This window comes from Helobdella robusta, assembly GCF_000326865.2.
Source record: "Helobdella robusta unplaced genomic scaffold HELROscaffold_11, whole genome shotgun sequence".
Lineage (NCBI taxonomy): Eukaryota > Metazoa > Annelida > Clitellata > Rhynchobdellida > Glossiphoniidae > Helobdella > Helobdella robusta.
In genome coordinates this window covers 4,330,755-4,356,973 of record NW_008703617.1, presented here as the reverse complement: position 1 = coordinate 4,356,973, position 26,219 = coordinate 4,330,755, and the positions used below count along the sequence as shown (strand labels likewise).

Below are 26,219 nucleotides of genomic sequence, written 5' to 3'. Positions count from 1 at the left end.
GTCCAGAGATATAATATAATAATAATATAATAATAATATAATATAATAATTAATTTATAATTTATGTATATATAATATATATATATAATATATTGAATAACGATGAAGAATAACCCATACACACACACACACACATATATATATATATATATATAGTTTATAATAACATACGCATTGTAAATATACAAATACATTTATAATGCTTGTGTTATTAGTTATTATAAACTATATATATTTACACGATATAGAAAAAATTCTATATTGTATAAAAGGAGTTTATATCCTATATATTTATGAAAACAAACGCCTTTTTTTATTTTTTTAACAAGAGGCAATAGATCATATTATAATTTCAAAAATTATGAAAAATTACATTACATGTTATAGCCACAAGCGTAAAACAGTGATGCTAAAATGTTACTTATATTTTACTGTGTAGAAACAGTGTTGTATTTAAAGTTCTAAGGTTGTATAGAAGTTCGTTATAAGGAGGTCTGACTGTATATATTATTTATTTTTATGTTATATATGTGTATTATGTGTGCTGTACATGTATATTTCAAGTAAGCATCTGCGTCACTTTATTATTTGCGGTATCGCAGTTTTGTTCCTAACTTCATCAAAAATAACGATACGATATTGAGATCTCGATTTTTTAAAATAATGGATGCTTTTTTTACCGCTGTATATTTATTTGGCTAGCAACAAATTAAGATATGCTTGAAATGAAAGCATCAAAATTAAAACTGAAAATGTACTTATTTAAATCGGAATGTTATAAAAAGTCATTAACGTTATTTTTGATGTGCCAAGCTTATTATTTCCCTTCTTTGGCACGTTATGAGCAGATGCTACCAGTAGATGGTCACATGATGCTATTGATGGCACATTTTCAGTCTGAGCTAATTTGTTTTCTCGCTAAAACTAGTTTAGCAAATATACTTAACTAAAATAAACAGAAACCAAAGTCGTTCAATTCACACAAAAAATCAAATTTACTATTTATTTTTAACTTTTCATGACGAAAATTTTGTCCTGTTTTTCTGATGCGAAGGTTTTTCAAAAATGTCTCGTTTGAATAACGATATGAAATATCTTGTATCGTTATAAAATCTCGACAGCTAACGAAAATAACGTTTTGAGACGCAGATGTTTAATTATGTTTAATGTCAGGGTAAGTTAGAAATTAATGAAATGAAAGGGTATGGATAATCAAAAAGAAATTTTTTCGTAGCTGCCACAAGTTAACAGTTTCAAAAATAATATCTAGTAATAACTATATTATTAAGTCGAATAATATCCATATTAAAAAATGTTTTATAAATAAGGAGATACCAAATGAATAATATATTTGTTTAAATAAGGATCATATGGTAGAAATAATATAAAAAATTATTCATATTATTTACGTTTGAAATTTTCATGATATTGCTTATATAGTGAGCTTAAGATATAAAGCAAGTGTAAGATAGAAAGTTTCGTGTAGAAATTAAGTCGGCCGGGTTGGAGATATTTTTGGGATTTTGCTCGCTAGACTTCTTAAAGATCGTTGAATACTTATTTTCTTTTAACTTATCATCATTGTCACGTCGCTGATAAACTATTATTGGTTCTTAGTAGTTCGTATTTAATATCTCAGTATATTTCTTCAAAAAATAATGGTTGTTTTTCTCAGATTTTCGGACACTTATATAAGACATTTGTCACCGCTTCTCCGTAAGCTTTGATTATAGTTATTAGCGAATCTTACTCGTTAATTTGTTGTCATTTTTTCCTCTGTTCTATGCAGCTTCTTCATTTTTTTTTCTTTGTTCTGAGTTCATCTTCGCCTCTTTCCTTCATTAGTCTCGTATTTTTTATTCATTTGAGTGCACAACTTACTACTTAGTCTTTTTTTTAGATTCAATTATTTTTTATGACACATTTGTTATCTTTTTTAATCTACAATTTCGTCAGTGATATAATATTTGCCGTGTTTGGCAACGTTTGGGTTTCGTTTTGCCAAAACACAAATGTTGGGAATTCAGGAGACTTGAAGTTAAAAGTAACTTCACTTTCGATTGAAACTTTTAAGGTTAATGAAGAAATGACTTGATACTCCTGTGTATTTTATTGTTCGCATCGAACTTTTGATTAAATTAACCAAATATTAACGTTGCAATCGATCTATCAAACACAAAATTAGTCATTAACGGTTTGAAATACGACCACGTTTAATCCGGTGTTCAGTATATTTCGTTGGCTAACCATTTCCAAAGAATAGTGTTACAGACGTGAAGCCGAGATAAGGACTAGTAGTTAGAAATTGCGTTAGGCGCTTCTAAATTGTTTAGAAGGCGTAAATAATTAAAACGGTTGTAAAAAAAAGTCACGTGACACAGCATTTGACACATTTACTAGCAGTTCGGTAGCTATATAAACAATGCCAGGAGAGACAGAAGAGAGGAAAACAGAAGAGAGAGACACACAAGAGAGAGGAAAACAGGTAAGTAATAGACGGAACAACAGTTGACGTAGAATTCGTATATGTGATTTACGTAGTTATTTGGGATTAATTTATTGTTTATATTACTGCTGGTATTAAATAAACGTTCAACTTAGTTTTCGTTTAAAGTAGTTGTGTTCATCTATCGGAAATCTTGAACCTACGTATAAACGAACTCTTGGCTATCGTTGGAAGCTACAACACGGATACCAGGGCTAAAGAACTCAATGTAATTAGTCTGACAAGAGAAGCTTAATTATTGACGATTAGTTGTATTCCGTGATTTACCTGTCGATTAGTTATTGTGCTGTATTCTAACTATTTTATCGATTGATCACAGAAATTCACACAAGTGATTGATTTTCTTTCTGATAAAGTTCATCTGAAATAATTCTGTTCAGGAGTCAAGAATCCACGTTGAGAAAAATAACCATACCCTACAAGTTCAAGGGGTCGATTATAACAATAGTTTTGAAATAGTATGTTTTATATTTAAATGGTTTATATGTTTGCCTCCATATTATTTTGTTGAAATTTATTCATCTATTATACGGTAGTGGCTTGTTAGTTTCAATCACAAAAATTGTTTCTGGGATAACAATATTTTATTCACAGTATCTTATTTTGATCGTTAAAATAGCTAAGTCATTAAAAAGTTATTCTATAAAAAATTTGCAGTGTATTTCTTATCTGCTCTTGAAATCAAAATTGGCAGCAGTTTCTTCATGAACATTTTTTAATAGTAACATAGCAGTGTTAACTGAGTGACAGAGTTGTGAGTTGTCACCAGTTTTTGTCTTGTCAACAAATTTTACGTCAATTTCAAATCTTTGTTTCTAATCAAATCTTAAGGTGACGTAATGGCAAAAGCACCTCGCCCTAAGTTGGTTTTTATTATTTTAAAAAATGAGACTAATAGAGATATTTTATAACTGTTTTATGAGTGAGCCAGTTTTAGATAAACTGTAAATAGTAATTGCAAGCAAATCGCTCGCCGATGTTTTCTATCAATACAAGCTCATTAATGACTAAACGAGTAAGAAAGCCGAGCCAACACCCAGAAAACATTTAAACAACATGATACATGAATATCTTAATGTAAACATAGGAAGATAAAAATAAAAATACAAACATGCAAATACAAAAATACAGGCACATTCACTCACATCACCTCCCAACAGAAAATAGAATACACGATAGAGTCAGAAGCCACACAAGGTCGAAGCAGGAGGAACAGATTGGTTTCTGTCAACGAGAATAAAAACGAACTCATCGATCTCTTTGCTAATACCAACACGACATTTCAACAAATATTTGATTGGATACATGTAGGTTCTTGCTGCTGTTATCGTTGTTCTTTATGAGTTTATATATTGTCGTTGTTGTGGTTGTTGTTTTTTTTTAATTTCTGACGTCTTTTACTACTGCTTTGTTTGTTTCTTATTATTATTTAAATTTTTTGGTGTGTGTTTTTTTACTTTTTTAATTACGTTAAATTATAATTTTTTGTTCTATTTTTATTGTATTTTTCATCATTCATAACTTTCCATTTTCCATCCTCTGCTTTTATACTTTCATAAGCAGAGCGTTGCCATCTATAGAAAAAACTTTTTTTCATGAAATTGTCAATCTACTTTTGTACATTGTGTAACCTAGAAATGATGAAATGGACGCATACAACCAACTTAGAACTACTAGTACTAAAAGACTTATATAAGTATATCCATATATTTCACTAATCTGAATACTTTAATTATATCACTAATTTCAGGACAACATGTATCTGTCTGAGGAGAGAGGCAATCCCATGGACCTCAAGTCTGTGAGTGACTGCTGTTCTGCTCTATGCATGAGTTGCCTTTTAAGTTAGTTGATTGATTACGTGATTGGTCGGTCGGTCGATCGATCGGATGGTTGGTTTGGTTGGTTGGTTGGTCAGATGGTGAGTCGGTACGTTAGCTAATTTTAGCATCTGGTGGTTTGGTTGGTTGTAATATCTGTTTTTTGAACCATGAAACCATGAAATCATATTTCCACATTATTTTAAACTGATTTATCATTTCCTCTTGATAATAATTTAATGATTTCCACATCATTCTACCACATCACAAAAAAACTTAATAACCCACCATCACTTCAGAACGCTCCGACTCCGACGATGCTTACCAGTTGGAAGAAGAGCGAATGGTAAAATTTTTGCCGGTGATCAAAACGCTGACTGTCGACCGACCCGATCGACAGGTCGAAATACTTTTCGGATTGCAAGACCTGGCCGCCAGACTTTCTCATCCTCCTTGTAAGAGCCTTTTTGCTTGTCTGTTTGTTAGCTTGCTTGCTTGTTTGTTTGTTAGCTTGTTTGTTTTCTCTTTCTTTTCCTTATCCCAAACAAAGTCTACAAAAATCGGCATTTTAGGAAAGTTTTGTTCTAAGCAAAAAGCATAGTTTTAATTGGCTTAGTTTTGTTTTAGCTCTTTTTTGTGTCTTTAGAGTACTTTCAATTATTGAATAATCAAAAAAAAAATTACCAAAAGGTTTTAATTTATATTTAAATTCACAATTCAAATCGTAATGGTATTTAACGCTTAGCACTATTCGAATTACCGTTTTAATAAATTGATTTAGGACTGTTATAAACTGTGTAACAAAAATTTTTTGAGTTCATTATTTGTTATGATCATTTTAAGGAATTGCGCAATGTTTTTTTATTTCTTTACAAGGGATACCGATTTCATAACTTTTGCTTTCGTCATGTTGTTCGTTTTACTGGAAAACCTGCATAGGTAAATTATATCTAACCATCCAAACGAAAAAATGTGACGCAAACGCAAGTGACTGTGCCAGAACTTGCTAACTCGTTCCTAATTGGTTGTTTAGAAAATGGCGGACGTTTCATTGAGAAATGACAGTGTTGCTTATACAAAAATGTAATATAATAAGTCATAGGCGTTGCAAGAGGTCTTGTGGCAAACCCAAATCTGTCGGTCGTTTTTTAAAGCAGCAGGTGTTTGTCGTTAAGTATCTCGAGGGCATTGATATTCCAACACCAAATCAGTCAGCAATCTACAAAGAAACATTTTCAAGAACCTGTCAAATGTAAGAACACTGTTCATTTTACATTTAGACAACAAAGGCATTGAATGTCAGGCTGTGGCTCTCCAAGGGGAATATAAAGGAAATAAATTGAGTGCTATTAAACCTTCAACTAAGATTTTTCTGCCATTTTAGCCCTTTCATTTATTTGATGCCAAAAACACAAAACACGTTGCACAAAATTGGTTTTTTATTTGGTATTCATGGACCGGTCATAAGTTCAGTAGTAATTTTTTCGCCTTTAAGATCTCGAAAAATTCGACGGTTCCAAAAGAGTGCTTTTCAATGTTTTATAAACCACTGGAAAACAGATGAATCTGCAGCCAGCAATTATGTGAATGCGCAATCCAAACCAGTCAGGATTTGTACGAAACCCATCAAAACAACTAACAAGGATAACTTTTCTTTGAAATTCATTTTTTATAATGGCATAATTATGGATGATTTGTGTTTAAAAAATTAAAAAATGTTTTATATTTGCAGCTCTTAAGTTTGTTTTTTAATTATATCTATATTTTTGGTCACTTGATGCGTTGGCGAAAGACTAGGAGAAAAAAAATTTAGTTTCATTTGTCTCTGCGATGTTTTCCCATCAAATCATCCTTAATATATAATTTTAATCCACTATATATAAAAGTTCATCTATTATCTTTATTTATTATATGAGGTATATTGTATCACCTCCGCGGTGATGTCAGTCTGTTGGTTGGTTTAATTTGTTGACTGTTTTACGTTTTTTTGATGAACAAATTGATTTTATTATTTCAAGTCATAAAAACATGTCTATATACTTATTCATACGTACATAACATACACGTATAAATACAAAATCGTACGAACGTACACACATAAGCATACAAACTTATACATAGAATCACGGACAAACAATAGCTCACACATACAATCACACACACGCAGTACTATTATACCGTCTATTCGAGCTGCTGTACGATGCAGAAGTTACCATCGAACCGGCATTCCAGGAGTGGCGAAGTGACCAACTTAGGTCGAGTCAAGGAAAAGGAGTTGCCCTACAATCGGTCCATCGCTTCTTCGATTGGCTGGCAGAGGAGGAGAGGGACAATTCAATAGCCAATAGGAATGAAGATTAAATGTCGTGTTAGCTTCTGATTGTTTGTTGCGTCGTTTTATTTATTTTTACTCGTAATTATTCATGATGTTATTATCATTACTATGAACATTATCATTGTCATTTATTATTATTATTATTTATATTATTATTATTATTATTATTAAGCTAGTTATGCTATTGGTGTTTGTGTTTACTTTAATACTGTATGATGCCTGTACTATTCATGCGTTCGTGCGTGCGTGAGTGAGTGTGTTTGCGCGCGTGCCTGCGTATACGTGTGTGTCTGTGTGCGTTTTTTGTATATACATTAGATTTCCTTTCACAAATATTGTGTTTTATTTTAATCTTATTTTAATTTTGGAGTTGAAGTCCACGAGAGAGTTCCGTGATTAAGTCTTAAAGTTGTTCCTTTTTATCCTGGCAAGAAGGCTATGATGATGATGGTGATGATGGAGAAGATGTGACGATGTCATCATCGTCACATCTATTATCATTTTTATCGTTTAATGTTATTTTATTTTTATCTTAAACGTTAGTATTTGCCATTCTTTTATCATTATTTGTTATCATTATTATTGTTATTATATTATTATTTAATATTGTTTATTATTATAATATTATTATTATTTGATATTTATTATTATTATTATTAATTGTATTTTTTTTAAGAGTCGGATAACGTTAACTATCATTCATTGCCTTCTTTTATATAATTTTTATTTTCTATTATTATTCTGAATTTTAATAATTTTAATAATAATATTATTATTAACATTCTTATTATTATTATTATTATTATTATTAACATATTTATTACTGATGTTGTTTTGGCGTTTTATCAGTTATTGAAATCACCGTTTTATATATATAGATATATAACTTATGTATGTGTATATACATTATGTATATATATTATATATATAATGTATATTATATATATGTGTGTGTGTGTATATGTATGTATATACAATGATAATTTTTTGTGATGATGACTATTATTTTAACGTTCTAATTCAAGTTAGTAATATTATTTTTGAGTGAAGGGTGAGCATTCATTATTATGATGAAGTTGAATTATTATCCTTATTTATTAATTATTTTCATTATTCAACTAGATGATTGGTTATTTATTTATTTTAAATTATTCTTTTGAATTTACTTTCCTTCGTTCAAATAGCAATTTTTACCTTTTATCTGTTTCAGGTTTCGCTCATTCATAAATTTATTCATTTCTTCTCTCATACATTCATTCATTGGATATATCATTCATTCATTCATTTATTCAATCATTCATTCATTGGATATCACATTCATGCATTCACTCACTGGATTAATTCACTCATTCATTCGTTCATTTGGATGATACTTTAATTTTTCTCCAACCATACATCGTTACATGTCCCAACCTTTAATTTTAGCGGAAAGCTTTACGCTTTACAACCTCCATAACCTCACTTCTCGCAGCGAACAGAGTTGAACGTACACATGTGCGTACATAATTTGTACACATTTGCGGACACATACATACACGTGCACGTTATACATACCTACATACATACGTGCGTGTTGAAATAGGCACATAAATATGTATATAATTGCGTGTGTATATACATGTATGTATGTGCGTATATATATATATAGTGTTTATATATATGTGTATATATGTACATGCTTATACACTATAATCTAAAACATAACGAATAGGCAAAATAGCATTCTTCAAAGAATTTATTTTAGGTATGCGCGTGTTTATTATTTAAAGTTATTTTCAGTTCTGAGTCAAACGGCCAGCCGGACACAATTACAACACTTGCAAATAACACATCCAACCAAGTTTCATCACCTATCATTAACATTTTAGATGTCCCCAGATATTCAAACACCTGATTCAGTTTGAATATTTTCCGGGAATAAATTTTACATTTCATTTCTCAACTGCATTAAATGTGGATAGATTCAATTAAATAATACAACCGGTTTCATCGGTACGATACCGACCAACTATTCCCAGCCGGCCGATTCCTGATTATCAATCATAACAACCGTATAATATAATATAATCTAATATAAGGTAATCTAATAAAATATAATATGCTTCTTATAGCTTCTTAATATAACGGTAGAAATGAACGCAATCGGTCATTCGAGAACATATATATATATATATATATATATATATATATATATATATATATATATATATATAAATTTAGGTTTGAAATGATTACTTTAATAATTTTTTAATTTCTTTTTATCTCTAAATTTGGAAATTGAAATTAATTAATTTTCTTCCTTCTTTCAGTTATTTTAAATATGTTATATATTGATATAAATATATATATATATACACATATATTAAATATGTTATATATAAATATATATATATATATATATATATATAGGTTGCTTATTAAGAAGTTTTGGAATGTAGATATATGCATGTGTGTCTGCTGAACCTTCGGAAGTAATTATCTGTTAATATTATTACATATAATATTAATGATAATTAAGAAATATTAATTATAGAATGTTGTTAATTATTATAACAGCTATTACTTTTTTAATTGTTTAGTTTTCACGAATACAACCTTTTATTTATTCATTCGCTCATTAATATATATACATATATATACATATATATATATATATATATATACATATATATATATATATATACACATATACACACACATGATTTAAGTGGTTATCTATGTGTATATTAAGATGTATGGAAAAATTGCAATAGATCTATTACACATGAATGAATATTAAATTGAAAATTTTAATTTATTATAATTAATCGTTTATTATGGAGAATTAATTGATAGGTTAGCTTTAACTTTGTTGATGATTGGTGCTGGTTGGAGCATGCGATGATTCATTATTATTGATTATATAATGAGAATATGTAATGAACTTTCATTTATATAATAGTCGCATTTATAAATACACTGTATCCGTAATTACGATTATATATAATAACATTATATATAATATAAGATTTAATGATGATGATAATGATAATATTACAAAGTATTAATAAAAACGTCGTAAAAGATTATCTAGATTTGTAATGTCCCGTTAATTCCATTGCCCGATTTTGTCTACCACTTGCCCAGACAGGTCCAGTTTTAACTCACACCGGGTTTAAACCGTGGCATTGTACCTCTCAATTGTACAGCTTTCGTCACTAATTTAGGTGCGGTTGTTGAGGAATGTTCGATTTAGTAAGACTTCGCCTTTAGTTATTACTAAAGGCGAAGTTTGTTGTCGCCTTTGTTGTCGATTTATAAATTGGGCAATCTAAGACGAGTAGAAATAATTTTATTAAATTAAGCAAAACCAACAGTAACTATCTAGTGGGAACTGGGAAAGGGAAGGCAAAAGTAAAGAAAAGAAAAAGTAGTAATTAAATTCAAACAGGTTTAAAAATTATAGATTGTTAATAACAACGATGAAGCATTTAGTCCCCTACACGATCAATACGTCACCGAACCACTGATTAATGATTATATGTATTTCCTAATTTGCTATGATTTTTGTGGAAAAGCCAGCTTTTAATTTAAACATTGTTTGGGAATGGAAATGAGATCGTAAAAACGGGGAAATCTAACTTGTTGTATTTTAGAATAGAACTTTATTTATAGTACTTTAGAGTTTAAACGGAGTTGGAAGCATAATTTGGGAAAATACAATAGAGCAAGTTCAGTCAAACTTCATGTTCTATTTTTTAAAACTGCATTGCTACTGATTTGTCTCTGCAAGTTTAAATGTGAACTTATGTCTACAATGGCGCCTGTCGTGAAGTTTTTAGAAAAAAATTTAAAATTAGTTGAACTTGTAGATTTAGTAAAGAATCCAGAAAAATGCATTTGTTCGATGGTTTTATTTTTCTTTTTAGAAATTTTCGTCAATGTCTTTGTCATTCACAACATCAAATGTGAGTAGTTCAAGTTCTGCCCACCACACCACATCATTTCATGCATCATATTCATTTCATTACAAATTTAATTAAATAAAATTGAATGTTTAAATTGAAATTTTAATGAAATATTTTATTAATAATAATTGAATTAAATATTAATAGTTATTATGTAGAAACTTTTAGTTTTTACTTAGTAATGTTTATTTTATTTTAAGTTTAGCATGGAATGCTAACAAATAGCTCTTAATAGCTAAGCTAACACTAACAGTTGGTTTATGACATGTTTATTTATTTTTATTGAATTATTAAATTTATAAATAGATAGATAGATATAGAGAGCATGTAACTCAAATATTTTCAATCTTATTTGTATTTGAGTATCAATGAAATTTTAAATCTTGATATGAAAAGTAATGATTAAGTGTTGCTAAATTAATCAAATTTTCAATATTAATTAATAATCTTAATCCTCGTTTGACTTTACTTACTACGACACTGATAGACACGGAGATTGACTGGAAGGCATACATGCAGGAGGTGGAAGGAGTGATCAACGGAACGTATGACTACTACCATTTAAAAGGAGACACTGGACCACTTGTGTTGGTTCATGTTTTTACATTATCATGTATGGATACATACATGCTTAAACACATACTCATAGATACGTGCATGGATGCACACACACACATAAATGGATACACAATTACATACATATTTATGTACAGATATTTATGCACACAAGTGCATGCATGCATTATTTTTTTTTACGTATTATATTTTATTTCCATTTGACATTTATACAGAATATTAACACAATATACAGATGCAAATGACTAACAATTTTAAGAAGTTGAAATAAGTACCAATTAGGAAGCCAATTCTTGTTACAAATGATATTGTCACAAAAAAATGTTAAAATACAAAATCTAGAAATTATATATATATATACATAAATAAAAATATAAAAATACAAATTTTTTTAAAATTCTAAATAAATACCCAATGGATATTCTTCCCATTTAGGTATCCAGGAGGTTTTGTGTACTTCTTCATGTTCTTGTACCATCTGACCAGCCGTGGGGCGAACATAAGATTGGGGCAGTACGTATTTGCCTACCTCTATCAGTGCACACTACTCGCAGTCTTCTTCATCTATTATAAGACCAAAAAAGTTGTTTTACCTTTTTTGGATTTGTTGACATAATTTTTCATATTTTTTATTTCTTGATAATCTTTTATTTCATTTATATCCTGCAGGATGTGTATTTTTAATTTTTTAGTTGAAGAGATGATATATATCTATTATGTTTATTTTTAAATATTAATGAGATAGATAATAATTATAGATATTTTGTTAAAATACTCACTCAAATTTATGCCATGTTTCTTTTTAACTTATTAAGTAATTATTTGTTGGTGTTTAGGAATCTATCAAAAGAATATTGTTATCAGCATGAGAAAAGCATTGCGTTATAACATGGAAAATTTGTAAACTAATTTAACTTCCAACTGTTCTAATGGTATTTAACATTTTAACAAATTGAAATAATATTAAACAAATGATGACAAATGATAATATCATTTCTAAATAACAACCGTAGGTACCTCCCTATGTTTTCTTCTTCATGTGTTGCGCCTCGTATCGCATCCATTCCATATACGTGCTGCGTCTCTTCAACGACCCCGTTGCCATCACTTTGTTTTACGCCAGTGTCTGCTTTATTCTTATTGATAGGTGGAAGACGGCTTGTCTCATTTATAGGTTGGTTGTTTGGTTGGTTAGTTGGTTGATGGGTTAGATGGTTGGTTGGTTGGTTGGCTGTTTGGTTGGTTGGTTGGTTGGTTGGTTGGTTGGTTGGTTGGTTGGTTGGTTGGATGGTTGGTTGGTTGGTTGGATGGTTGGTTGGTTGGTTGGTTGGTGGGATGGTTGTTTAATTAGTTGTTAGGTTGATTGGCTTGGTTGGCTGTCTTATGTTTTATTATCAAATTTATCAAACATATTCACCACAATCTCAATTGTTATCATAGCTATCATCATCATTATAGCGATTTTCATCGAAACACTATCACACTTATCATCACCCTCTGTCAAATCAGTGCAGCAGTATCAATAAAGATGAACATCTTGTTATTTGCTCCCGGCCTGCTCGTCCTCATGTTACTAAGGTTCAAGGTCACTCAGGTGATCCAACTACTCTCTATATGTGCTGGCCTACAGGTTTGTTTGTGCACGTGTGTGTGTGTGAGTGTGTGTGTGTAATATATGTGTGTGCGTTTGTGTGCATGCGTGTGTGTGTGTGTGTGTGTGGGTCTACATGTCTCTAGGATTAATTTATTGTGAGGATATATATATATATAACACACTTTTACTATCTTACACTGTTTTCAGATATTCCTGGGACTGCCGTTCTTAGTGATGAACCCGGCTGCCTACATTATCCGATCATTCGAATTCAGCAGACAGTTTCTCTTCCAGTGGACTGTTAACTGGAGGTTCCTGTCAGAAGAAATTTTTCTGGATAGGAGATTTCACGCACTGCTTCTATTGGCACATCTCTCTTTTATTATCTACTTCACTTTTACTCACTGGACTAGGTCAGTGTGATTGGTTGTTTGGCTGGTTGGTTGGCTGTCTGTCTGTCTGTCTGTCTAATTAAATGAATGGACGACTGATTGAATTTCTTCTTAGCAAACTTATTTTTTAACATTTGTCTGAAAGTCAAATCAAGATCAAGACTACGATCAAGACTTTATAAATCTGTGATACGTCGGTGTTGTTATATGGTGCAGAAACATGGCCAATGACAACCAAACTGGAACAACAACTTCAACGAACCGACATGAAAATGCTCCGATGGATGCAACGAATTAGTCTGAAGGACCACATCAAATCTACCGAAATCCTGCGTCGTTCTGGTTTAGATGATATAAAGGACGAATGCCGGCAACACCGTCTGCGGTGGTTTGGTCATGTCAAACGAAGTGGAAACAGTGCCATAACTTCTCTTGCAGTTGTTGAAGTACCTGGCACACGTCCCAAAGGCCGTCCAAAGAAGTCCTGGTCGCAAACAATCGAGCAAGACATGAAAGCTCTAAATTTAAATGAAATGGATACACTGACCGTCTAATTTGGCGCAAAAAGTTGATGGCAAAGAAAACAACGTCCTACCTCGGGAAACCGGGTCTCTGGACGCAAAACGAAGATTGATTGATTGATTGTCTGAAAGTCAATATATCTTGTTTTTGTTTCATTTGAAATTTTATAAAAATAGGCTTTCCTCAAATGTTCAATTAACGTTGACAGAATATATTTCTTTTATAAATTTTGTACCAAACGTCTAGGAGGTATGGTGGAGTTAGGGCACTGTGGTCATCTGCCGTCGGACATCGGGATGACACCCCTCTTGACCCTAATAGTAAAATATTTATTTCATCTTTTCTGTTACACTTTGATAATTTTTTTCTTTTTATTTGTAAATTTTCATTTGAAATCGCAATTTTCGATTTATTGTTTTGTCCAAATCATTCCTCTGATGACCCGTAAAAAAGTGTCTTCATAAATATTTCTTTATATTCATTTTTATTATCTCATTTAAGTTATTGTTCAAATAGCTAACAAGATTCATAATAAAAAAAAATGTCTTTTAATAAACTTATTTTTATTACAATTACTTGAAACGATTTGGTGAGGTTTTATCTCCCCCCTCACACGAGCAGCAATAGTTCTAACGTTGTTCTCGAGCAACTTGCTAGGAATGTGCTTCAGCAGGTCGTTACATTATCAGTTCTACGTTTGGTACTTTCACACGCTACCCTATTTATTCTGGTCTACTAACTTATCCACTGTTTTTAGGTTGGTGTTTGCGTGTGGGTGCATACGTGTGTGTGCGTGCGTTTGTGTGCTGTAGTTGTATCAGCATGTAATTCAATAACAGTTTTTGTTTATGTTTTGCCACATTTTGTCGTTGCCATATTGTATTCTATTTAGTATTTCAAGATTGGTCTGATATTTCATTACATTTCTCTATTTTTTATTCATTTCTTCATATATCATGAAATCATATTTGAAGTGACTGGTGGAATAATTTGGTGAGTATTGATTTCATAAATTGCCAGGTTACTATTGCTAGGCGTTATAGAATTATGTTGGAACACATATCCGTCTACAATTTACAGCAGCCTGGCCTTGCACGCCTCTCACTTCATCCTTCTTATCTCTCTTATAATTTCCGAACGACGGAGGAAAGATGAAATCGTCGAGAAAGAAGAGACACGAAAAACCGATTGATTTTGATTCATTTGTTAATAAATTTTATTTTAATTTTAAGTTCATTTTATTTTATCGTATCCTATTTTCTTTTGTTCGTTTGTTTTAAAGATTGGTTTGGTATCTTATTGTATTGCAGTTGCGTGTGTTTTAAATTGTTGATATTTGAAATTTTCAGTGTGGAGTTCAGTTAAATAGAAAAAATTTATTTCAAGAAAAGTTTAGTTTTGTCTGTTCAAGTTTTTTCGTGAGGCCTGGTTTATACGTTGTTGCAATAGCAGCTTTCATGATTTTGGTTGTAGCCTGGCTGCTGGTACAATAATTTTTTATCATTAATAGTCGCCTCTTGGACACTTAACTCAACCAGCAGTTGAGTTAGGGCGGTCAAGAAGTCTCCTGAGCCACAATGTGTGGATGTGGAAGCCAGTTGACCAGTTTCAAATGCAAGCAGTCCTTGATTTTCAAAGTGCCATTTTGCCGATGTGCAAAAATGCCTTTTTAAAATTTTTTGTCTGTTGAAATAATTAGTTAATACCTGCAATTAATTAGTTTAGCCACCAGTTAGAGTTGGAAGAGGTTGTCAAAGACCTCACCGGACGCAAAAAATCGTACGACCACCTGATTGTTGTACGACCACCTGATTGTTAATCCAGGTTGCCTTGTAAACTGAAATGTATAAATTTGAAGTATTTTTTTGGTGCTTTGTTTAGTTTACAAAATTTTGCCAAAAAAAAATAAAACAGCGATAAAAAGCTTCTTAAACGAATAAATAGAAAGAAAAGAAGGTAAACATGAGCGGTATTGAAAAGTTGGAGGATGAGGAGGTCAGGATGTACATGAAGGAGGTGATTGTCAGCATGGCCGCCCAACTGCACGACGCCAAATCAGTCCAGGACATTCAAAACAAACTGCCCATGGCCGAAGAATTCGATGAAAACTTTCACAAGTTTACATAGTTTTTTTATTTATTTCATATATAATATAAATAATTATATAATATATTTATTATATTAATATTATAATATTTAATTTTTTTTAAAGTTATTTAATCAATGTTTTTATTTTTCAAAAATTTGTATTTAATATTAATTTATATTAAAATGTTATTATAATTTTTTTTTATTATTGAATTGTTTAATTTCAATGTCAAATCATTTTTAAATAAATTACAAAGTAATAGCAGTGTTAAATGATTGAAATTTCATGAAAATTCTTGTTTGCTAATATTAATTAACTAATTAATTAATTAATATAGTTTTTAGAAAATCTCAACTGAATGTAACTTAGATTTGCTTGCAATGATTATTTGTTTTTATATTTGAAGTTGAAGAGTGAAAGATGAGAATAAAGTATGAAAATTTGTGGGGAATATTTCTTAAAATGTGTAAAAACTAGAAAAGCATAATTTCTCAGCCATGTTATTTTTCCAGTCAATGTTTCGCCGATTTCTTAATAAATAAATATTGAGTATTTTATGAATTCAAACATTGAAACTTTCAGATATAGCCTGATAAAAGCCATAAAATCGAGCATAGAATCAACATTTGGATCAGCCATAGACAAAGAAATGGAAAATTTAGCTTTGAAACATGTGGACCAGATGATTGGACAGGATAATCTCTACATTGATCAAATCTCTCACAAACTTCTGCAATCACAGGAGTAAATTTATTTTCAATCAAAGTTAACTTGTTTCAATTTATTCTCTATTTTATTCATACTTAATTACAATAATTGTTATGAATAATATTTTGAGTAATCATATTATAATAGCGATTCAATTATTTTCTCATTGCCAGTTACAAAAACCTGTTAAACAACATAACGACAAAAATGAACATGGCAGCTGAATACTTGAACGAGAATTTCATCGAGGAATTTCCTCCTCCTCCCACCTTAACTTCCTACCGCCTAAGATTAGGAGACGACGACGAAGACGACGACGTCGAGGAACTGATTGATAGTTCGAAGAGTCAGGTGTGGATGAATAAAAGAATGGCTGGGGATGGAATGAGAAAGAGAAGTGACGCCATGTTATTTAGTGATTGCGAGTCTTCTTGTGAGGAAACATTATCTGGTCATGTCAGTTTCTACTACCTTTATTATTATTATTATTATTATTATTATTATTATTTATTAATAATAATTATTTTCATTATTATTATTATTATAATTATTATTTTAATTATTATTATTATTACTGCTGCTTCAGAGTACAGTCATGTTTCTGACAAACGAAACATTACAAGAAATAGCATACAAGTTGAATAAGAAAAATCCGTTTGAGGTTATGATAACGATGATGCTGATTTTGTTGTTGTTGGTGATGATGGTGATGATGATGATGATGATGATGAGAAGGATGGCGATGATGATAATGATAATGATTACGACAATGATGATGTTGGTTATGATGATAATGGCATTTCTTTTTAGGACATTAGTAATAAGTTTTTGTTTATTTTTTGGTTTATTAAATAATGAAAATGACGTTTCTAATGGTGGTTTTATCACTATTATATATAACCTAATTCCATTTTATGATTTGATTCACATTGTGCGGAAGGAAAAATGGAAAATGTAACAACTACTGGAAAGATAGCAGGGAAAAGTAATCGCGGTCGACAAAGAATAACATTCGTGAAGTCCTTGTGTCACTTGTTGAATATCACCACATTTCAACTATTACAAAGCGCTAAAAGATCGGGTTTTGTGGAGGTCGATGGTGACCAATGTCCTGAAAGGATAAGGCACGAGAGAGAAGAAGAATCTGATTCTAAAAATATCATTCCCACTTAGAAATAACTTTTAATGATAATAACAACTTTTCTCTGACCGATCAGATTCGAAGATCCGCCCTCAGGAGTTTATTGGCCAACACCAGTGTACTCGACCTACCGCACGTCGTTTGGCCTTCCATTCGGAATGAACTCTTCCATATTCTGACTGATTTCAGTCAAGATTTGTGGGTTGGTTGACTGGTCGATTGGTTGATTGATTGGTCAATTCATTGACTGATTGATTTGGTGGCCAACCGACCTATTGATTGATTAATTGATTGGTTGATTGATTGATTGATTTATTGATTGATTGATTTATTGATTTATTTATTTATTTTATCAAACCGCAGACGCAAGCATTGAAAATAGTTTCTCGCGGTTTAACTGGATCGTCGGTCTCTTGCAGTCGAGAAATGTTTCAGATTCTAGGTCAGGTTGCATAAATTTGCATACTAATGAAACTATCTGAAAATAGAAAGTTTTCATATTTGTATCTTTGAGTAGTTTAATGAGATAGAATCATAAGAATTAAGTGAATAACAGAAACACGAGCAAGAAAGTTTAAAAAAGGTTACAGGTCAATTACACTCCTCCTAGGTCCAGAGGAATCAACAGCACACAAACATCGTATATGAATACATGCTAAACGACGCATCACACAGTGTTCGAACCAGGTCACTGCGAAACAGCAACAGGCGACGTTAACAAATAAGCCAGTCAGAAATATACAATCAATCTTCACGGATTCTGTTTTCAGACTGTTTAGCATACTTTCCATTCATCCAGGCCATAGATACACTATACATACGGAATTAAATTTTATCTGGTAGTAGGCAGTTCGTCGTATGACCTCCAGTTTTCTCAGGTATCCAGATCTTTTTCTTCTGCATTTTTGCGGTCTGAATCATGAATTCTTTCCAAGAATTTGAAATGATCATTGATACTTTTTTTGAGGGCTTGCGGCATGCATCCACCTTTGTTTACATCCACCGTTTGCAATAATAAGAAAAATAATAAATAATAATAAGAATAATAATAAGGAGAGTTTTTTTTGTATTTCTGCATCCATTTATTGTTTGATTGATATTTGCAGTCGACGTTTTGAAATTGCAATTCAATCCCTCCTCCATTGCTGGCGACGACGACGACGAACGTAATGATGAAGGAAAAGATGGTACTGATGACGATGGCGGTGGTCGTGATGATGATGATGATGTGAAGAAGGAGGATGACGACGATGAAGATGACAGTCTGCTTCTAGATTGTTCTAATACTTTCATTGAGAGGCTATTGAGAGCTGTGAGTTGATGATGATGATGATGAGGATGATGATGGTGATGATGATGGTGATGGTGATGAGGATGACAACAATAGTCATAATGATGATGGTGATGACGACGACGACAATGATGATGATGAATTTTCCATTGCAGTTCCGACTACTTAATCAGTACCAGAGACAACTTTATGACAAACATTCAGAAAAGTATTTTAACTTATTTTATTCATTTACTTTTTTAATTTATTCATTCATTCATTTGTTCATTTATTCATTCATTTGTTCATTCATTCTTTCATTCATTCATCCGTTCCTTCGCACGTTCGCACGTTCGTTTGTTTGTTCATTCATTTATTTGATCATTTTATTATTGAATTTTGTAATATATGTTGAGAATTTTATAACAACGCTTATGTCCTCAAAAATCTATTTAATTTGCGCCCTATTGACGGTGCGTTTTTATATATTTTAAATAAAATAGAAACATGTCAGATGCCCTGAAGCACACTTTGTCCCTATTGGCTATGGGAAATTTGAAATCAGCCAATCATACGCTTTCTCACGGTGTCAAATCTCTGTTGACACCAATTCGATTTATCTCATTGGTCGATCATAAAGCCCTCTGGTTTACCAAAGCAATGGTTGGTTGTATGCTTTGCGTATATTTTATTCAATTATGCATATTTATTACATTTTTTAATTAAAAATACCAAATTTTTTAATTAAAATAATTAATTTTATTATGAAATTTAATTATTTTAGCACGGTTGTAGCACAGGAGTCCACGTTGTCAATCTTCTGTCTTCAGATACTTCACTGGTTGCTATATATATCTATATATATATATATATATATATATATATATATATATATATATATATATATATATATATATATATATATATAGTATATCTTGACCTAATTCTAGTCGAAATATATATATATATATATATATATATATATATATAAATTTTTTCGTAATTTTTATTATTTATATAGTAATATAATTATTTGGAAAGTATTTATGTGTTTAACTATGTGATCAATTATGTGATCAATTATGCGTTATTGTAGGGTAATGCTATCTTGTTTCTTTTTTATTCAGCTTTCGAGAGCCATTCGCACCATCATCAAATTCGCCCTGAAAACGAAACTGAAACTAAAAAATTCGCAAATGTTAGCTCAGCGAGAAAAACCAAATATATCTAAAAATAGCCCGATCAGTGATCTGCCATTTACTTACAAATTAAACCATCTTGACCTAATTCTGGTAATTCACGATATTCGATTGGTCTCAAGTCTGTTGAGATCGAAATTAGGTCGCCAGCTGTTTCCTGTCAGAATATTAAAGATTAAGAATGTTAAAAATTGTAATGGTTGGAATTAGTTTTTAAAATACATTTTTCACTAATAATTTTAGATTAAAATCAGCAAAATGATTTTTTTATATGTTCGTTGAAGTTTCTCTGGAGAACGCTGTTCTGTGTCTGATAAGTCTCTTTGCCAATGCATGTTAGTGATGATGACGACGATGATGATGCTGATAATGATAGCGATGATGATGATGATGATGAGAATGTGGAAAGAAATATGAAGAAATGTAAAATATTTTTCTTTCCAGCGAAGAGCTTTCCACACTCACCCTCCTCATCTTCCTCCTCCTCATCATCATCATCATTGGATCCTTGCACTATATCATACGAGTGCGTTAAGTGCATATGCACTAACGAGGACACGTGTCAAGAGTGCTTCTGTACGGAGAAAGTCTTCCGCGCCTTGACAGGCTGCTGGCTAAAACAAAATAGGAACGCGCACAGCGATAGAGTTCGTTTTACATCTTATAACTGTCTCTTAATAGTCAGTCAGTGGCGGATCTTGACAACTTTGACGAGGGGCCCAAAATTTTCAAGTGGGTCAAAAGGCACTAACCCCCTTGGCATCCTAGATCCGCCACTGCTAATAGTACATAATATGATGAATGTTGTGGAAAAAGCGTCTGATTCGCTCTATAGTGGCCGGGTTTTGATTTCAAAGTGATTCCAGTCTATGGCATGCTGCAAAGTGTGTGATGTGTTGGTTTGCACGTGTTCGTATGAGCTATGCGCTATCTGTATGTGTGTTTATGTATATGTGTATTGTGTGTGTGTGTGTTGTTGTTGTTGTTGTTGTTGTTGTTGTTGATGATGATGTTGCTGTTCCGGATTAATATATGACGTTGTAACTGACTCTTTAACCTAACAAAAACATATCGTAAAAACTGTGTTATAAACAGTTTTTAAAATCAATTATGAATGAATCCTATAACATTTTTGTGTTCGTTTTTTCTGCTTGATGTGCTTTCTATCTAATGTTCGTAGTTTGTGAGTTTTCCTCCGCAAGACAAACAGTAAGACAACCGAACAAATACATCTTAATTGATTATCACGAATTTATAAAACGTGCTGACCACTTCAGGTTTCGAACCCGGCACGTGCCACACAACAACTTCGATGCATGGACATCTTGTGCTCTATCGCTTCCAATGAATCGGGACGGAAGTTTCTTTTGAACAGCAGGATGATGATGGATGGAATGAAGAATGATGACGACGACGACGATGCTGCTGCTAATGATGATGATGGTGTTAATGACGAGGAAAAGAAGTTAAGCGGTATTGATAGTGATAACGGAAGCGGAAGAGGTTTAATAAGGTTGGTTACTTTGTTTTTTGTTGAGAAGTTACTGGATAGCTGAAAGTGAATGATTGAATGAATGAATGAACGAATATATAAATAACGAACGAACAAACAATTGAATGAATGAATGAATTAACTCATTTCATTTAGCCCTGCCGAAGTCCTTGCACACATAGCACAAAAGATAACGCCAAACTCGTTTGAAATCAACACACACAACAACATCAACATTCACAACAACAGCAACAATAACAACATTAACAACATCAACGACAACATCAACATTTGTTGCGCATGTTGCAAACTCTTGCAAACGTTGCACCAACTTTGTTGCCTGAACGCCGGCGTAGAGCTTATAAAAAAATATAATGTACACCTCGTCATCAAGAATGTATTAAACTACGTCAGTATTAATTATAATATTATAATTACAATATTATAATTATTGAATAGCATAATTTCGATATTGCTCTTGCTTACGATTATTATTTACTGGATAGTCGCTATTAAGATTATTATGAATGTTATTATGAATATTTTAATGAATATTATTATTGTTATTATTTAAAAACTAGGTCAGTAGAGAGATAGAAAACCAGGAGACGGCAACGCCGCGGGCCGGGAATAATAATGATGGGAAGGTCGAGGACCTCCCAGCGACGATCAATCAAAAAGAGGCTTTGTATGTCATTGAATAATTGTTATAAAAATTACAATAGTTATTATTGGCAGGGTCTCTTTCTCTCTCTCTCTCTCTCTCTCTCTCTCTCTCTCTCTCTCTCTATATATATATATATATATATATATATATATATATATTATTGATGAAAGTCACAGCATGTTCGGCGTTAGTTAACTTCCTATTATACGTCGAACATGCTGTGATTTTCATCAATGATTGCATTTCTGACAGTCTTAATCCAATATATATATATATATATATATATATATATATGTATGTATGTATATGAAGATATAATGTTTAAATAAATAATAACTTGATTATATGCAGAGTATATATAGTATACAATTAAAAAACCTTACGAAAACTTTCAATACTTGTAGGCTCTTGGTTGAATCAGATTTGATCGACAACTTGTTGAGACTCGTGACCACACCCACTGGCGTTGTTCTAGTGCAGTCAGAGGGGTTGATGGAGGAATGCGTCAATCAGATGCTCACTAGATATAATAAAAAGTTGCAAGTACGTGCTTTTTGCTATTATTATTAGTATTTTATTTTTGTTTTGTCAAAATCGCCTCCGGAGATTTATTTGTTTATCGCTTGTATTGTCATCATTGTCGTCATCGGAATAATCTAAATTATTTCCTAGGTACTTATCGGATATATTAATTTAACATAAACATCTTCTCCTTGTCACTTCTTCTTAACTCGTGTTAAACACTCTTATGCTAAATCTGCATTCGCTTTTTTTGACCCAATTCTCTAGTAGTCTTTGATTTCATCATCACGCATTTACTCATTAAATTAAATAATTCTACAGAATCAGATTAAATCATATCAACAATGTATTCTAAAGCAAAACATAAACTTTTTTTTATTTTAATTATTTTAATTTCAACATTAATTTTGTTTAAGACAAATAAATAATTTTTTATTCTAAATTAATTCAGTGAGACCGAGAGTAATTTTGCATCATTTTCATTAAAAAATTTTGATTATTGCATGTTACTTATTTATTCATGGATGACATTTCACATTTCTATGTTTCAATTTATTAAATAAAACCAACAACATTTATAAATTTAGTATAGTATTTAAACCAAAAAATAAGGACGTTTGAGAAGACGTAACTATTAATTCAACCACTTCTCCATTTTGTGATAACTAACGCTCGTACGTAACGTCAAAAATAAGCCTTTTTTCAATTAAGGATAGGGATCAAAGGATTAATCACTCTCCTCTTCTTTTTCATTTTCGTCATCATCTTTTTTGTAAATCTCATCAGTATTGTCAGGCTCTTTTTGAATTTTTTGATTTTTAGCAGGAGGCTTTAGTTTTGTTTCCTTTGAAATTTTAGAAATTTCTAACTCTTTAGTTGCAGAACCATCATCATAATTATATTTGTTTTTGAATATATTCCACTTTCTATCCAATTCTCTCGCAACTTTCGTGAATGGCATGGTTGGAAACTCTGCTTTGATTCTTGGTCGTTCCTCATGTGCGAAATTTATATATGCTTTTGTTTTTTTTTTGAATCTTTTGAAGTTGCTTGATTACTAGCTGGAGATTCATCAGATGTAACCGTCGAATTTTATGCAGAAAAATATACGGTTCTCTCCATTTCGTGTCCTTCTTTATTTTTGGCAGCCATTGTTTCATGCTTTTCTTTATTTGAGCAGAAACAGAGATCTCGTCCAACAGTAAAAAAAATCGTATCAGAAGTTAAACCAATACATTTGAGTTGACACAGAATAAAACATAATGCCGATAACGTTTACTAGCGTGAAATGATTCAACAAAAATTATTAAAAAATTTATATACTGCTAAAATTAATTAAGCTATTAATTTATAGAAAATTAATCATGATCAAATGCTTCGGATTTATGATTATAACATTTTAATTTTTTATTCTATGATGAATAAATCATGATTTCTTCGTTGAAATTTAATTAAAATCAACAACGTGCATAACTTGAGTATGATATTAAAATCTGAATAAAAAGAAAGACGTTTGACTAGATATAACAACATTAAGAACAATTCGCCATTTTGTGTTAATAAACTTTCATTATTAAACAAAATTAGGACTTTTTTGAATTAAAAATAGGAATCAAAATATTAATCATTGTCCTTTTCCTCATCATCTTAATCATCAACTTTTTTGTAATAATCAGTATTATCATGATCTTTATGAATTTTTCGTTTTTTAGCAGGAGGCTTTATTGTTTCCTTTGACATTTTAGAAGTTTCTAACTCTTTAGCTGCAGAACAATCATCATAATTATAATTGTTTTTAAATATTTTCCACCTCCTGTCCAATTCTTTCGCAACTTCCTTGAATGGCATATTTGGAAATTCTGCTTTGATTCTTAGTTTATCCTCGTGTGCAAAATTTATATATGCCCTTTTTATTTTTGGGATCTTTTGAAATAGCTGGATTTCTCTCTGGAGATTCATCAGATATAACCGTCGAATTGTATGCAGAAAAATATATGGTTCTCTCCATTTCATGTCTTTCTTTATCTTTAGCAGCCATGGTTTTATACTTTTCTTTATTTGAGCATTTTTTCAATCTCTTACCCAATTTTTTGGCTACTTCTGTAAAGCGCATATTCGGAAATTCCGCTTTAATTTTCGGTCTTACTTCCATTGCAAAATAAACATATGGAAACCAGGCCGTCTTTGGTGCGTTGGGATTTTTCGCATGTCTTTTTCGTTTTTTCGAGTTATCAGTTGGCATATTGTTGACCATCTCTTCTTGTTTACCAAGCCGTGGTCCTCTAAAGACCCCATTTTTTTGTCTAAATAAATTGTAAAGTTTGGTAATCAAAATTTTTATGTAAAACCATTATCATTATTATCGTTATACTATTATTAATGCAAAAAATTATGAAAGTCTAAACTTCTGGAAAACAAAAAAATATATGTCTGTAAACAAAATTTATAGTGTTTTGTAATACCATTAGTGTATTAATTTAATAAAAAGATATATACAGATCATGTGCTACAGTTCTTTACACGCGTGATAGTTGTGATGCTTTTCCTGTGTGCCTCACAAACAAATTTCTGACATTTACTACAGATTGTGTTCACTTTTCTATCACTACTTCTAGGACAATAATAACATCTTCCTCTTTTGCGGCTTTTCTGAATTCCCGATGTTGGTGGTATGCTTTGGTTTGCGTTGATACGCGCTACAGTTACCCCCGACTGCCTCAATTGCTCGAACAATTGAAACATGAATGCCAATTGGATTGCTGGCTCTTTGTAAAATGTTAGGCTTTGTTAGTTCGTTGCCCAACTCCATAAGGAACAAATACCTAGAATTTTTTTTATAATTAATCCAGTCTTTGTTTCTTGAAATCCAAATTATGAAAGCATTTAAAGGTCTAATATCAAGCATGTTCATGAAAAGTCTCAGGACCATCTTGAGGTACGTCTAGCACAAGAATACTCCCGTAATAATTTATCTGCATTGTTCACCCCGCCTTTGGTACGATTGTATTCCAGTATCGTGTTTGGCTTTTTATAATTTTTTTTGGATACCGAATCATCCAAAAATTACGATAATTGAATTCTATAATATAAAATACCAAGAGGGTCCTTTCTGTACCTCAAGCGCTTTTTCAATTTTTGTTTAAAACAAATTATAATTATATATTAATTAATCTAAGATAATATGGGACACATAAAAAATTAAAAGAAAATTAGCTATTACAGTTAAAACTTGATAATCAAAAATTACCATTTAATATGTTAAGTGTTAATATAAATCTAAAACCTGAATAAAAAGGAAAGACGTTTGAGAAAACATAACTGCGAACACTTCATTTTCTGTTAACTAACGTTCGTACGTAACATCAGGCTACACTTGTTCAAAAGTAAGCCTTTTTTAAATTGAATAGGGATAAAAGAATTAATCACTGTCTTCCTCATC

At 31.3% G+C, this 26,219-nt stretch overlaps 7 protein-coding genes across 7 annotated transcripts; 6 read left to right on the top strand and 1 right to left on the bottom strand.

Annotated features, from left to right (window-relative positions):
• Nucleotides 1-752: 752 nt before the first annotated feature.
• On the top strand, nucleotides 753-5,054 carry HELRODRAFT_167547 (hypothetical protein; the record flags this gene model as incomplete). The annotated part of the gene is made up of 7 exons (XM_009013049.1): nucleotides 753-864; nucleotide 1,174; nucleotides 1,957-2,074; nucleotides 2,887-2,964; nucleotides 3,667-3,817; nucleotides 4,626-4,781; nucleotides 5,017-5,054. The coding sequence occupies 7 exons, from the start codon at nucleotides 753-755 to the stop codon at nucleotides 5,052-5,054; spliced, it is 654 nt and encodes a 217-aa protein (XP_009011297.1).
• Nucleotides 5,055-5,384: 330 nt separating this feature from the next.
• Nucleotides 5,385-7,861, top strand: HELRODRAFT_190279 (hypothetical protein; the record flags this gene model as incomplete). Its single annotated transcript, XM_009013048.1, has 3 exons — nucleotides 5,385-5,578; nucleotides 5,711-5,930; nucleotides 6,494-7,861. 3 exons carry the CDS (start codon nucleotides 5,385-5,387, stop codon nucleotides 6,665-6,667), a joined length of 588 nt encoding a protein of 195 aa, XP_009011296.1. The 3' UTR covers nucleotides 6,668-7,861.
• Nucleotides 7,862-10,441: 2,580 nt separating this feature from the next.
• HELRODRAFT_185299 (hypothetical protein) lies at nucleotides 10,442-15,082 on the top strand. Its single transcript, XM_009013047.1, has 9 exons — nucleotides 10,442-10,608; nucleotides 11,096-11,195; nucleotides 11,620-11,767; nucleotides 12,198-12,358; nucleotides 12,694-12,814; nucleotides 12,986-13,191; nucleotides 13,939-14,012; nucleotides 14,314-14,449; nucleotides 14,713-15,082. The coding sequence occupies exons 1-9, from the start codon at nucleotides 10,449-10,451 to the stop codon at nucleotides 14,882-14,884; spliced, it is 1,278 nt and encodes a 425-aa protein (XP_009011295.1). The 5' UTR covers nucleotides 10,442-10,448; the 3' UTR covers nucleotides 14,885-15,082.
• Nucleotides 15,083-15,654: 572 nt separating this feature from the next.
• On the top strand, nucleotides 15,655-16,529 carry HELRODRAFT_167544 (hypothetical protein; the record flags this gene model as incomplete). The annotated part of the gene is made up of 2 exons (XM_009013046.1): nucleotides 15,655-15,809; nucleotides 16,364-16,529. 2 exons carry the CDS (start codon nucleotides 15,655-15,657, stop codon nucleotides 16,527-16,529), a joined length of 321 nt encoding a protein of 106 aa, XP_009011294.1.
• Nucleotides 16,530-16,696: 167 nt separating this feature from the next.
• HELRODRAFT_167543 (hypothetical protein) lies at nucleotides 16,697-17,662 on the top strand (the record flags this gene model as incomplete). The annotated part of the gene is made up of 3 exons (XM_009013045.1): nucleotides 16,697-16,945; nucleotides 17,076-17,182; nucleotides 17,557-17,662. 3 exons carry the CDS (start codon nucleotides 16,697-16,699, stop codon nucleotides 17,660-17,662), a joined length of 462 nt encoding a protein of 153 aa, XP_009011293.1.
• Nucleotides 17,663-19,407: 1,745 nt separating this feature from the next.
• On the top strand, nucleotides 19,408-23,164 carry HELRODRAFT_167542 (hypothetical protein; the record flags this gene model as incomplete). Its single annotated transcript, XM_009013044.1, has 9 exons — nucleotides 19,408-19,563; nucleotides 20,028-20,298; nucleotides 20,384-20,434; nucleotides 20,544-20,941; nucleotides 21,377-21,612; nucleotides 21,841-22,000; nucleotides 22,173-22,279; nucleotides 22,663-22,801; nucleotides 23,102-23,164. 9 exons carry the CDS (start codon nucleotides 19,408-19,410, stop codon nucleotides 23,162-23,164), a joined length of 1,581 nt encoding a protein of 526 aa, XP_009011292.1.
• Nucleotides 23,165-24,761: 1,597 nt separating this feature from the next.
• Nucleotides 24,762-25,007, bottom strand: HELRODRAFT_147455 (hypothetical protein; the record flags this gene model as incomplete). Its single annotated transcript, XM_009013043.1, has 1 exon — nucleotides 24,762-25,007. A coding segment is annotated over one exon (246 nt), but the record flags the coding sequence as incomplete, so codon positions are not given.
• Between the last annotated feature and the right edge of the window lie 1,212 nt (nucleotides 25,008-26,219).

Coding starts and splice junctions, on each gene's coding strand:
- HELRODRAFT_185299 (XM_009013047.1), top strand. CDS start 10,449: ATGTCTACAATGGCGCCTGTCGTGAAGTTTTTAGAAAAAAATTTAAAA. Junction 12,815..12,985: donor CTATATGTGCTGGCCTACAG/GTTTGTTTGTGC, acceptor CACTGTTTTCAG/ATATTCCTGGGACTGCCGTT. Junction 14,013..14,313: donor CACCCCTCTTGACCCTAATA/GTAAAATATTTA, acceptor TCACACGAGCAG/CAATAGTTCTAACGTTGTTC.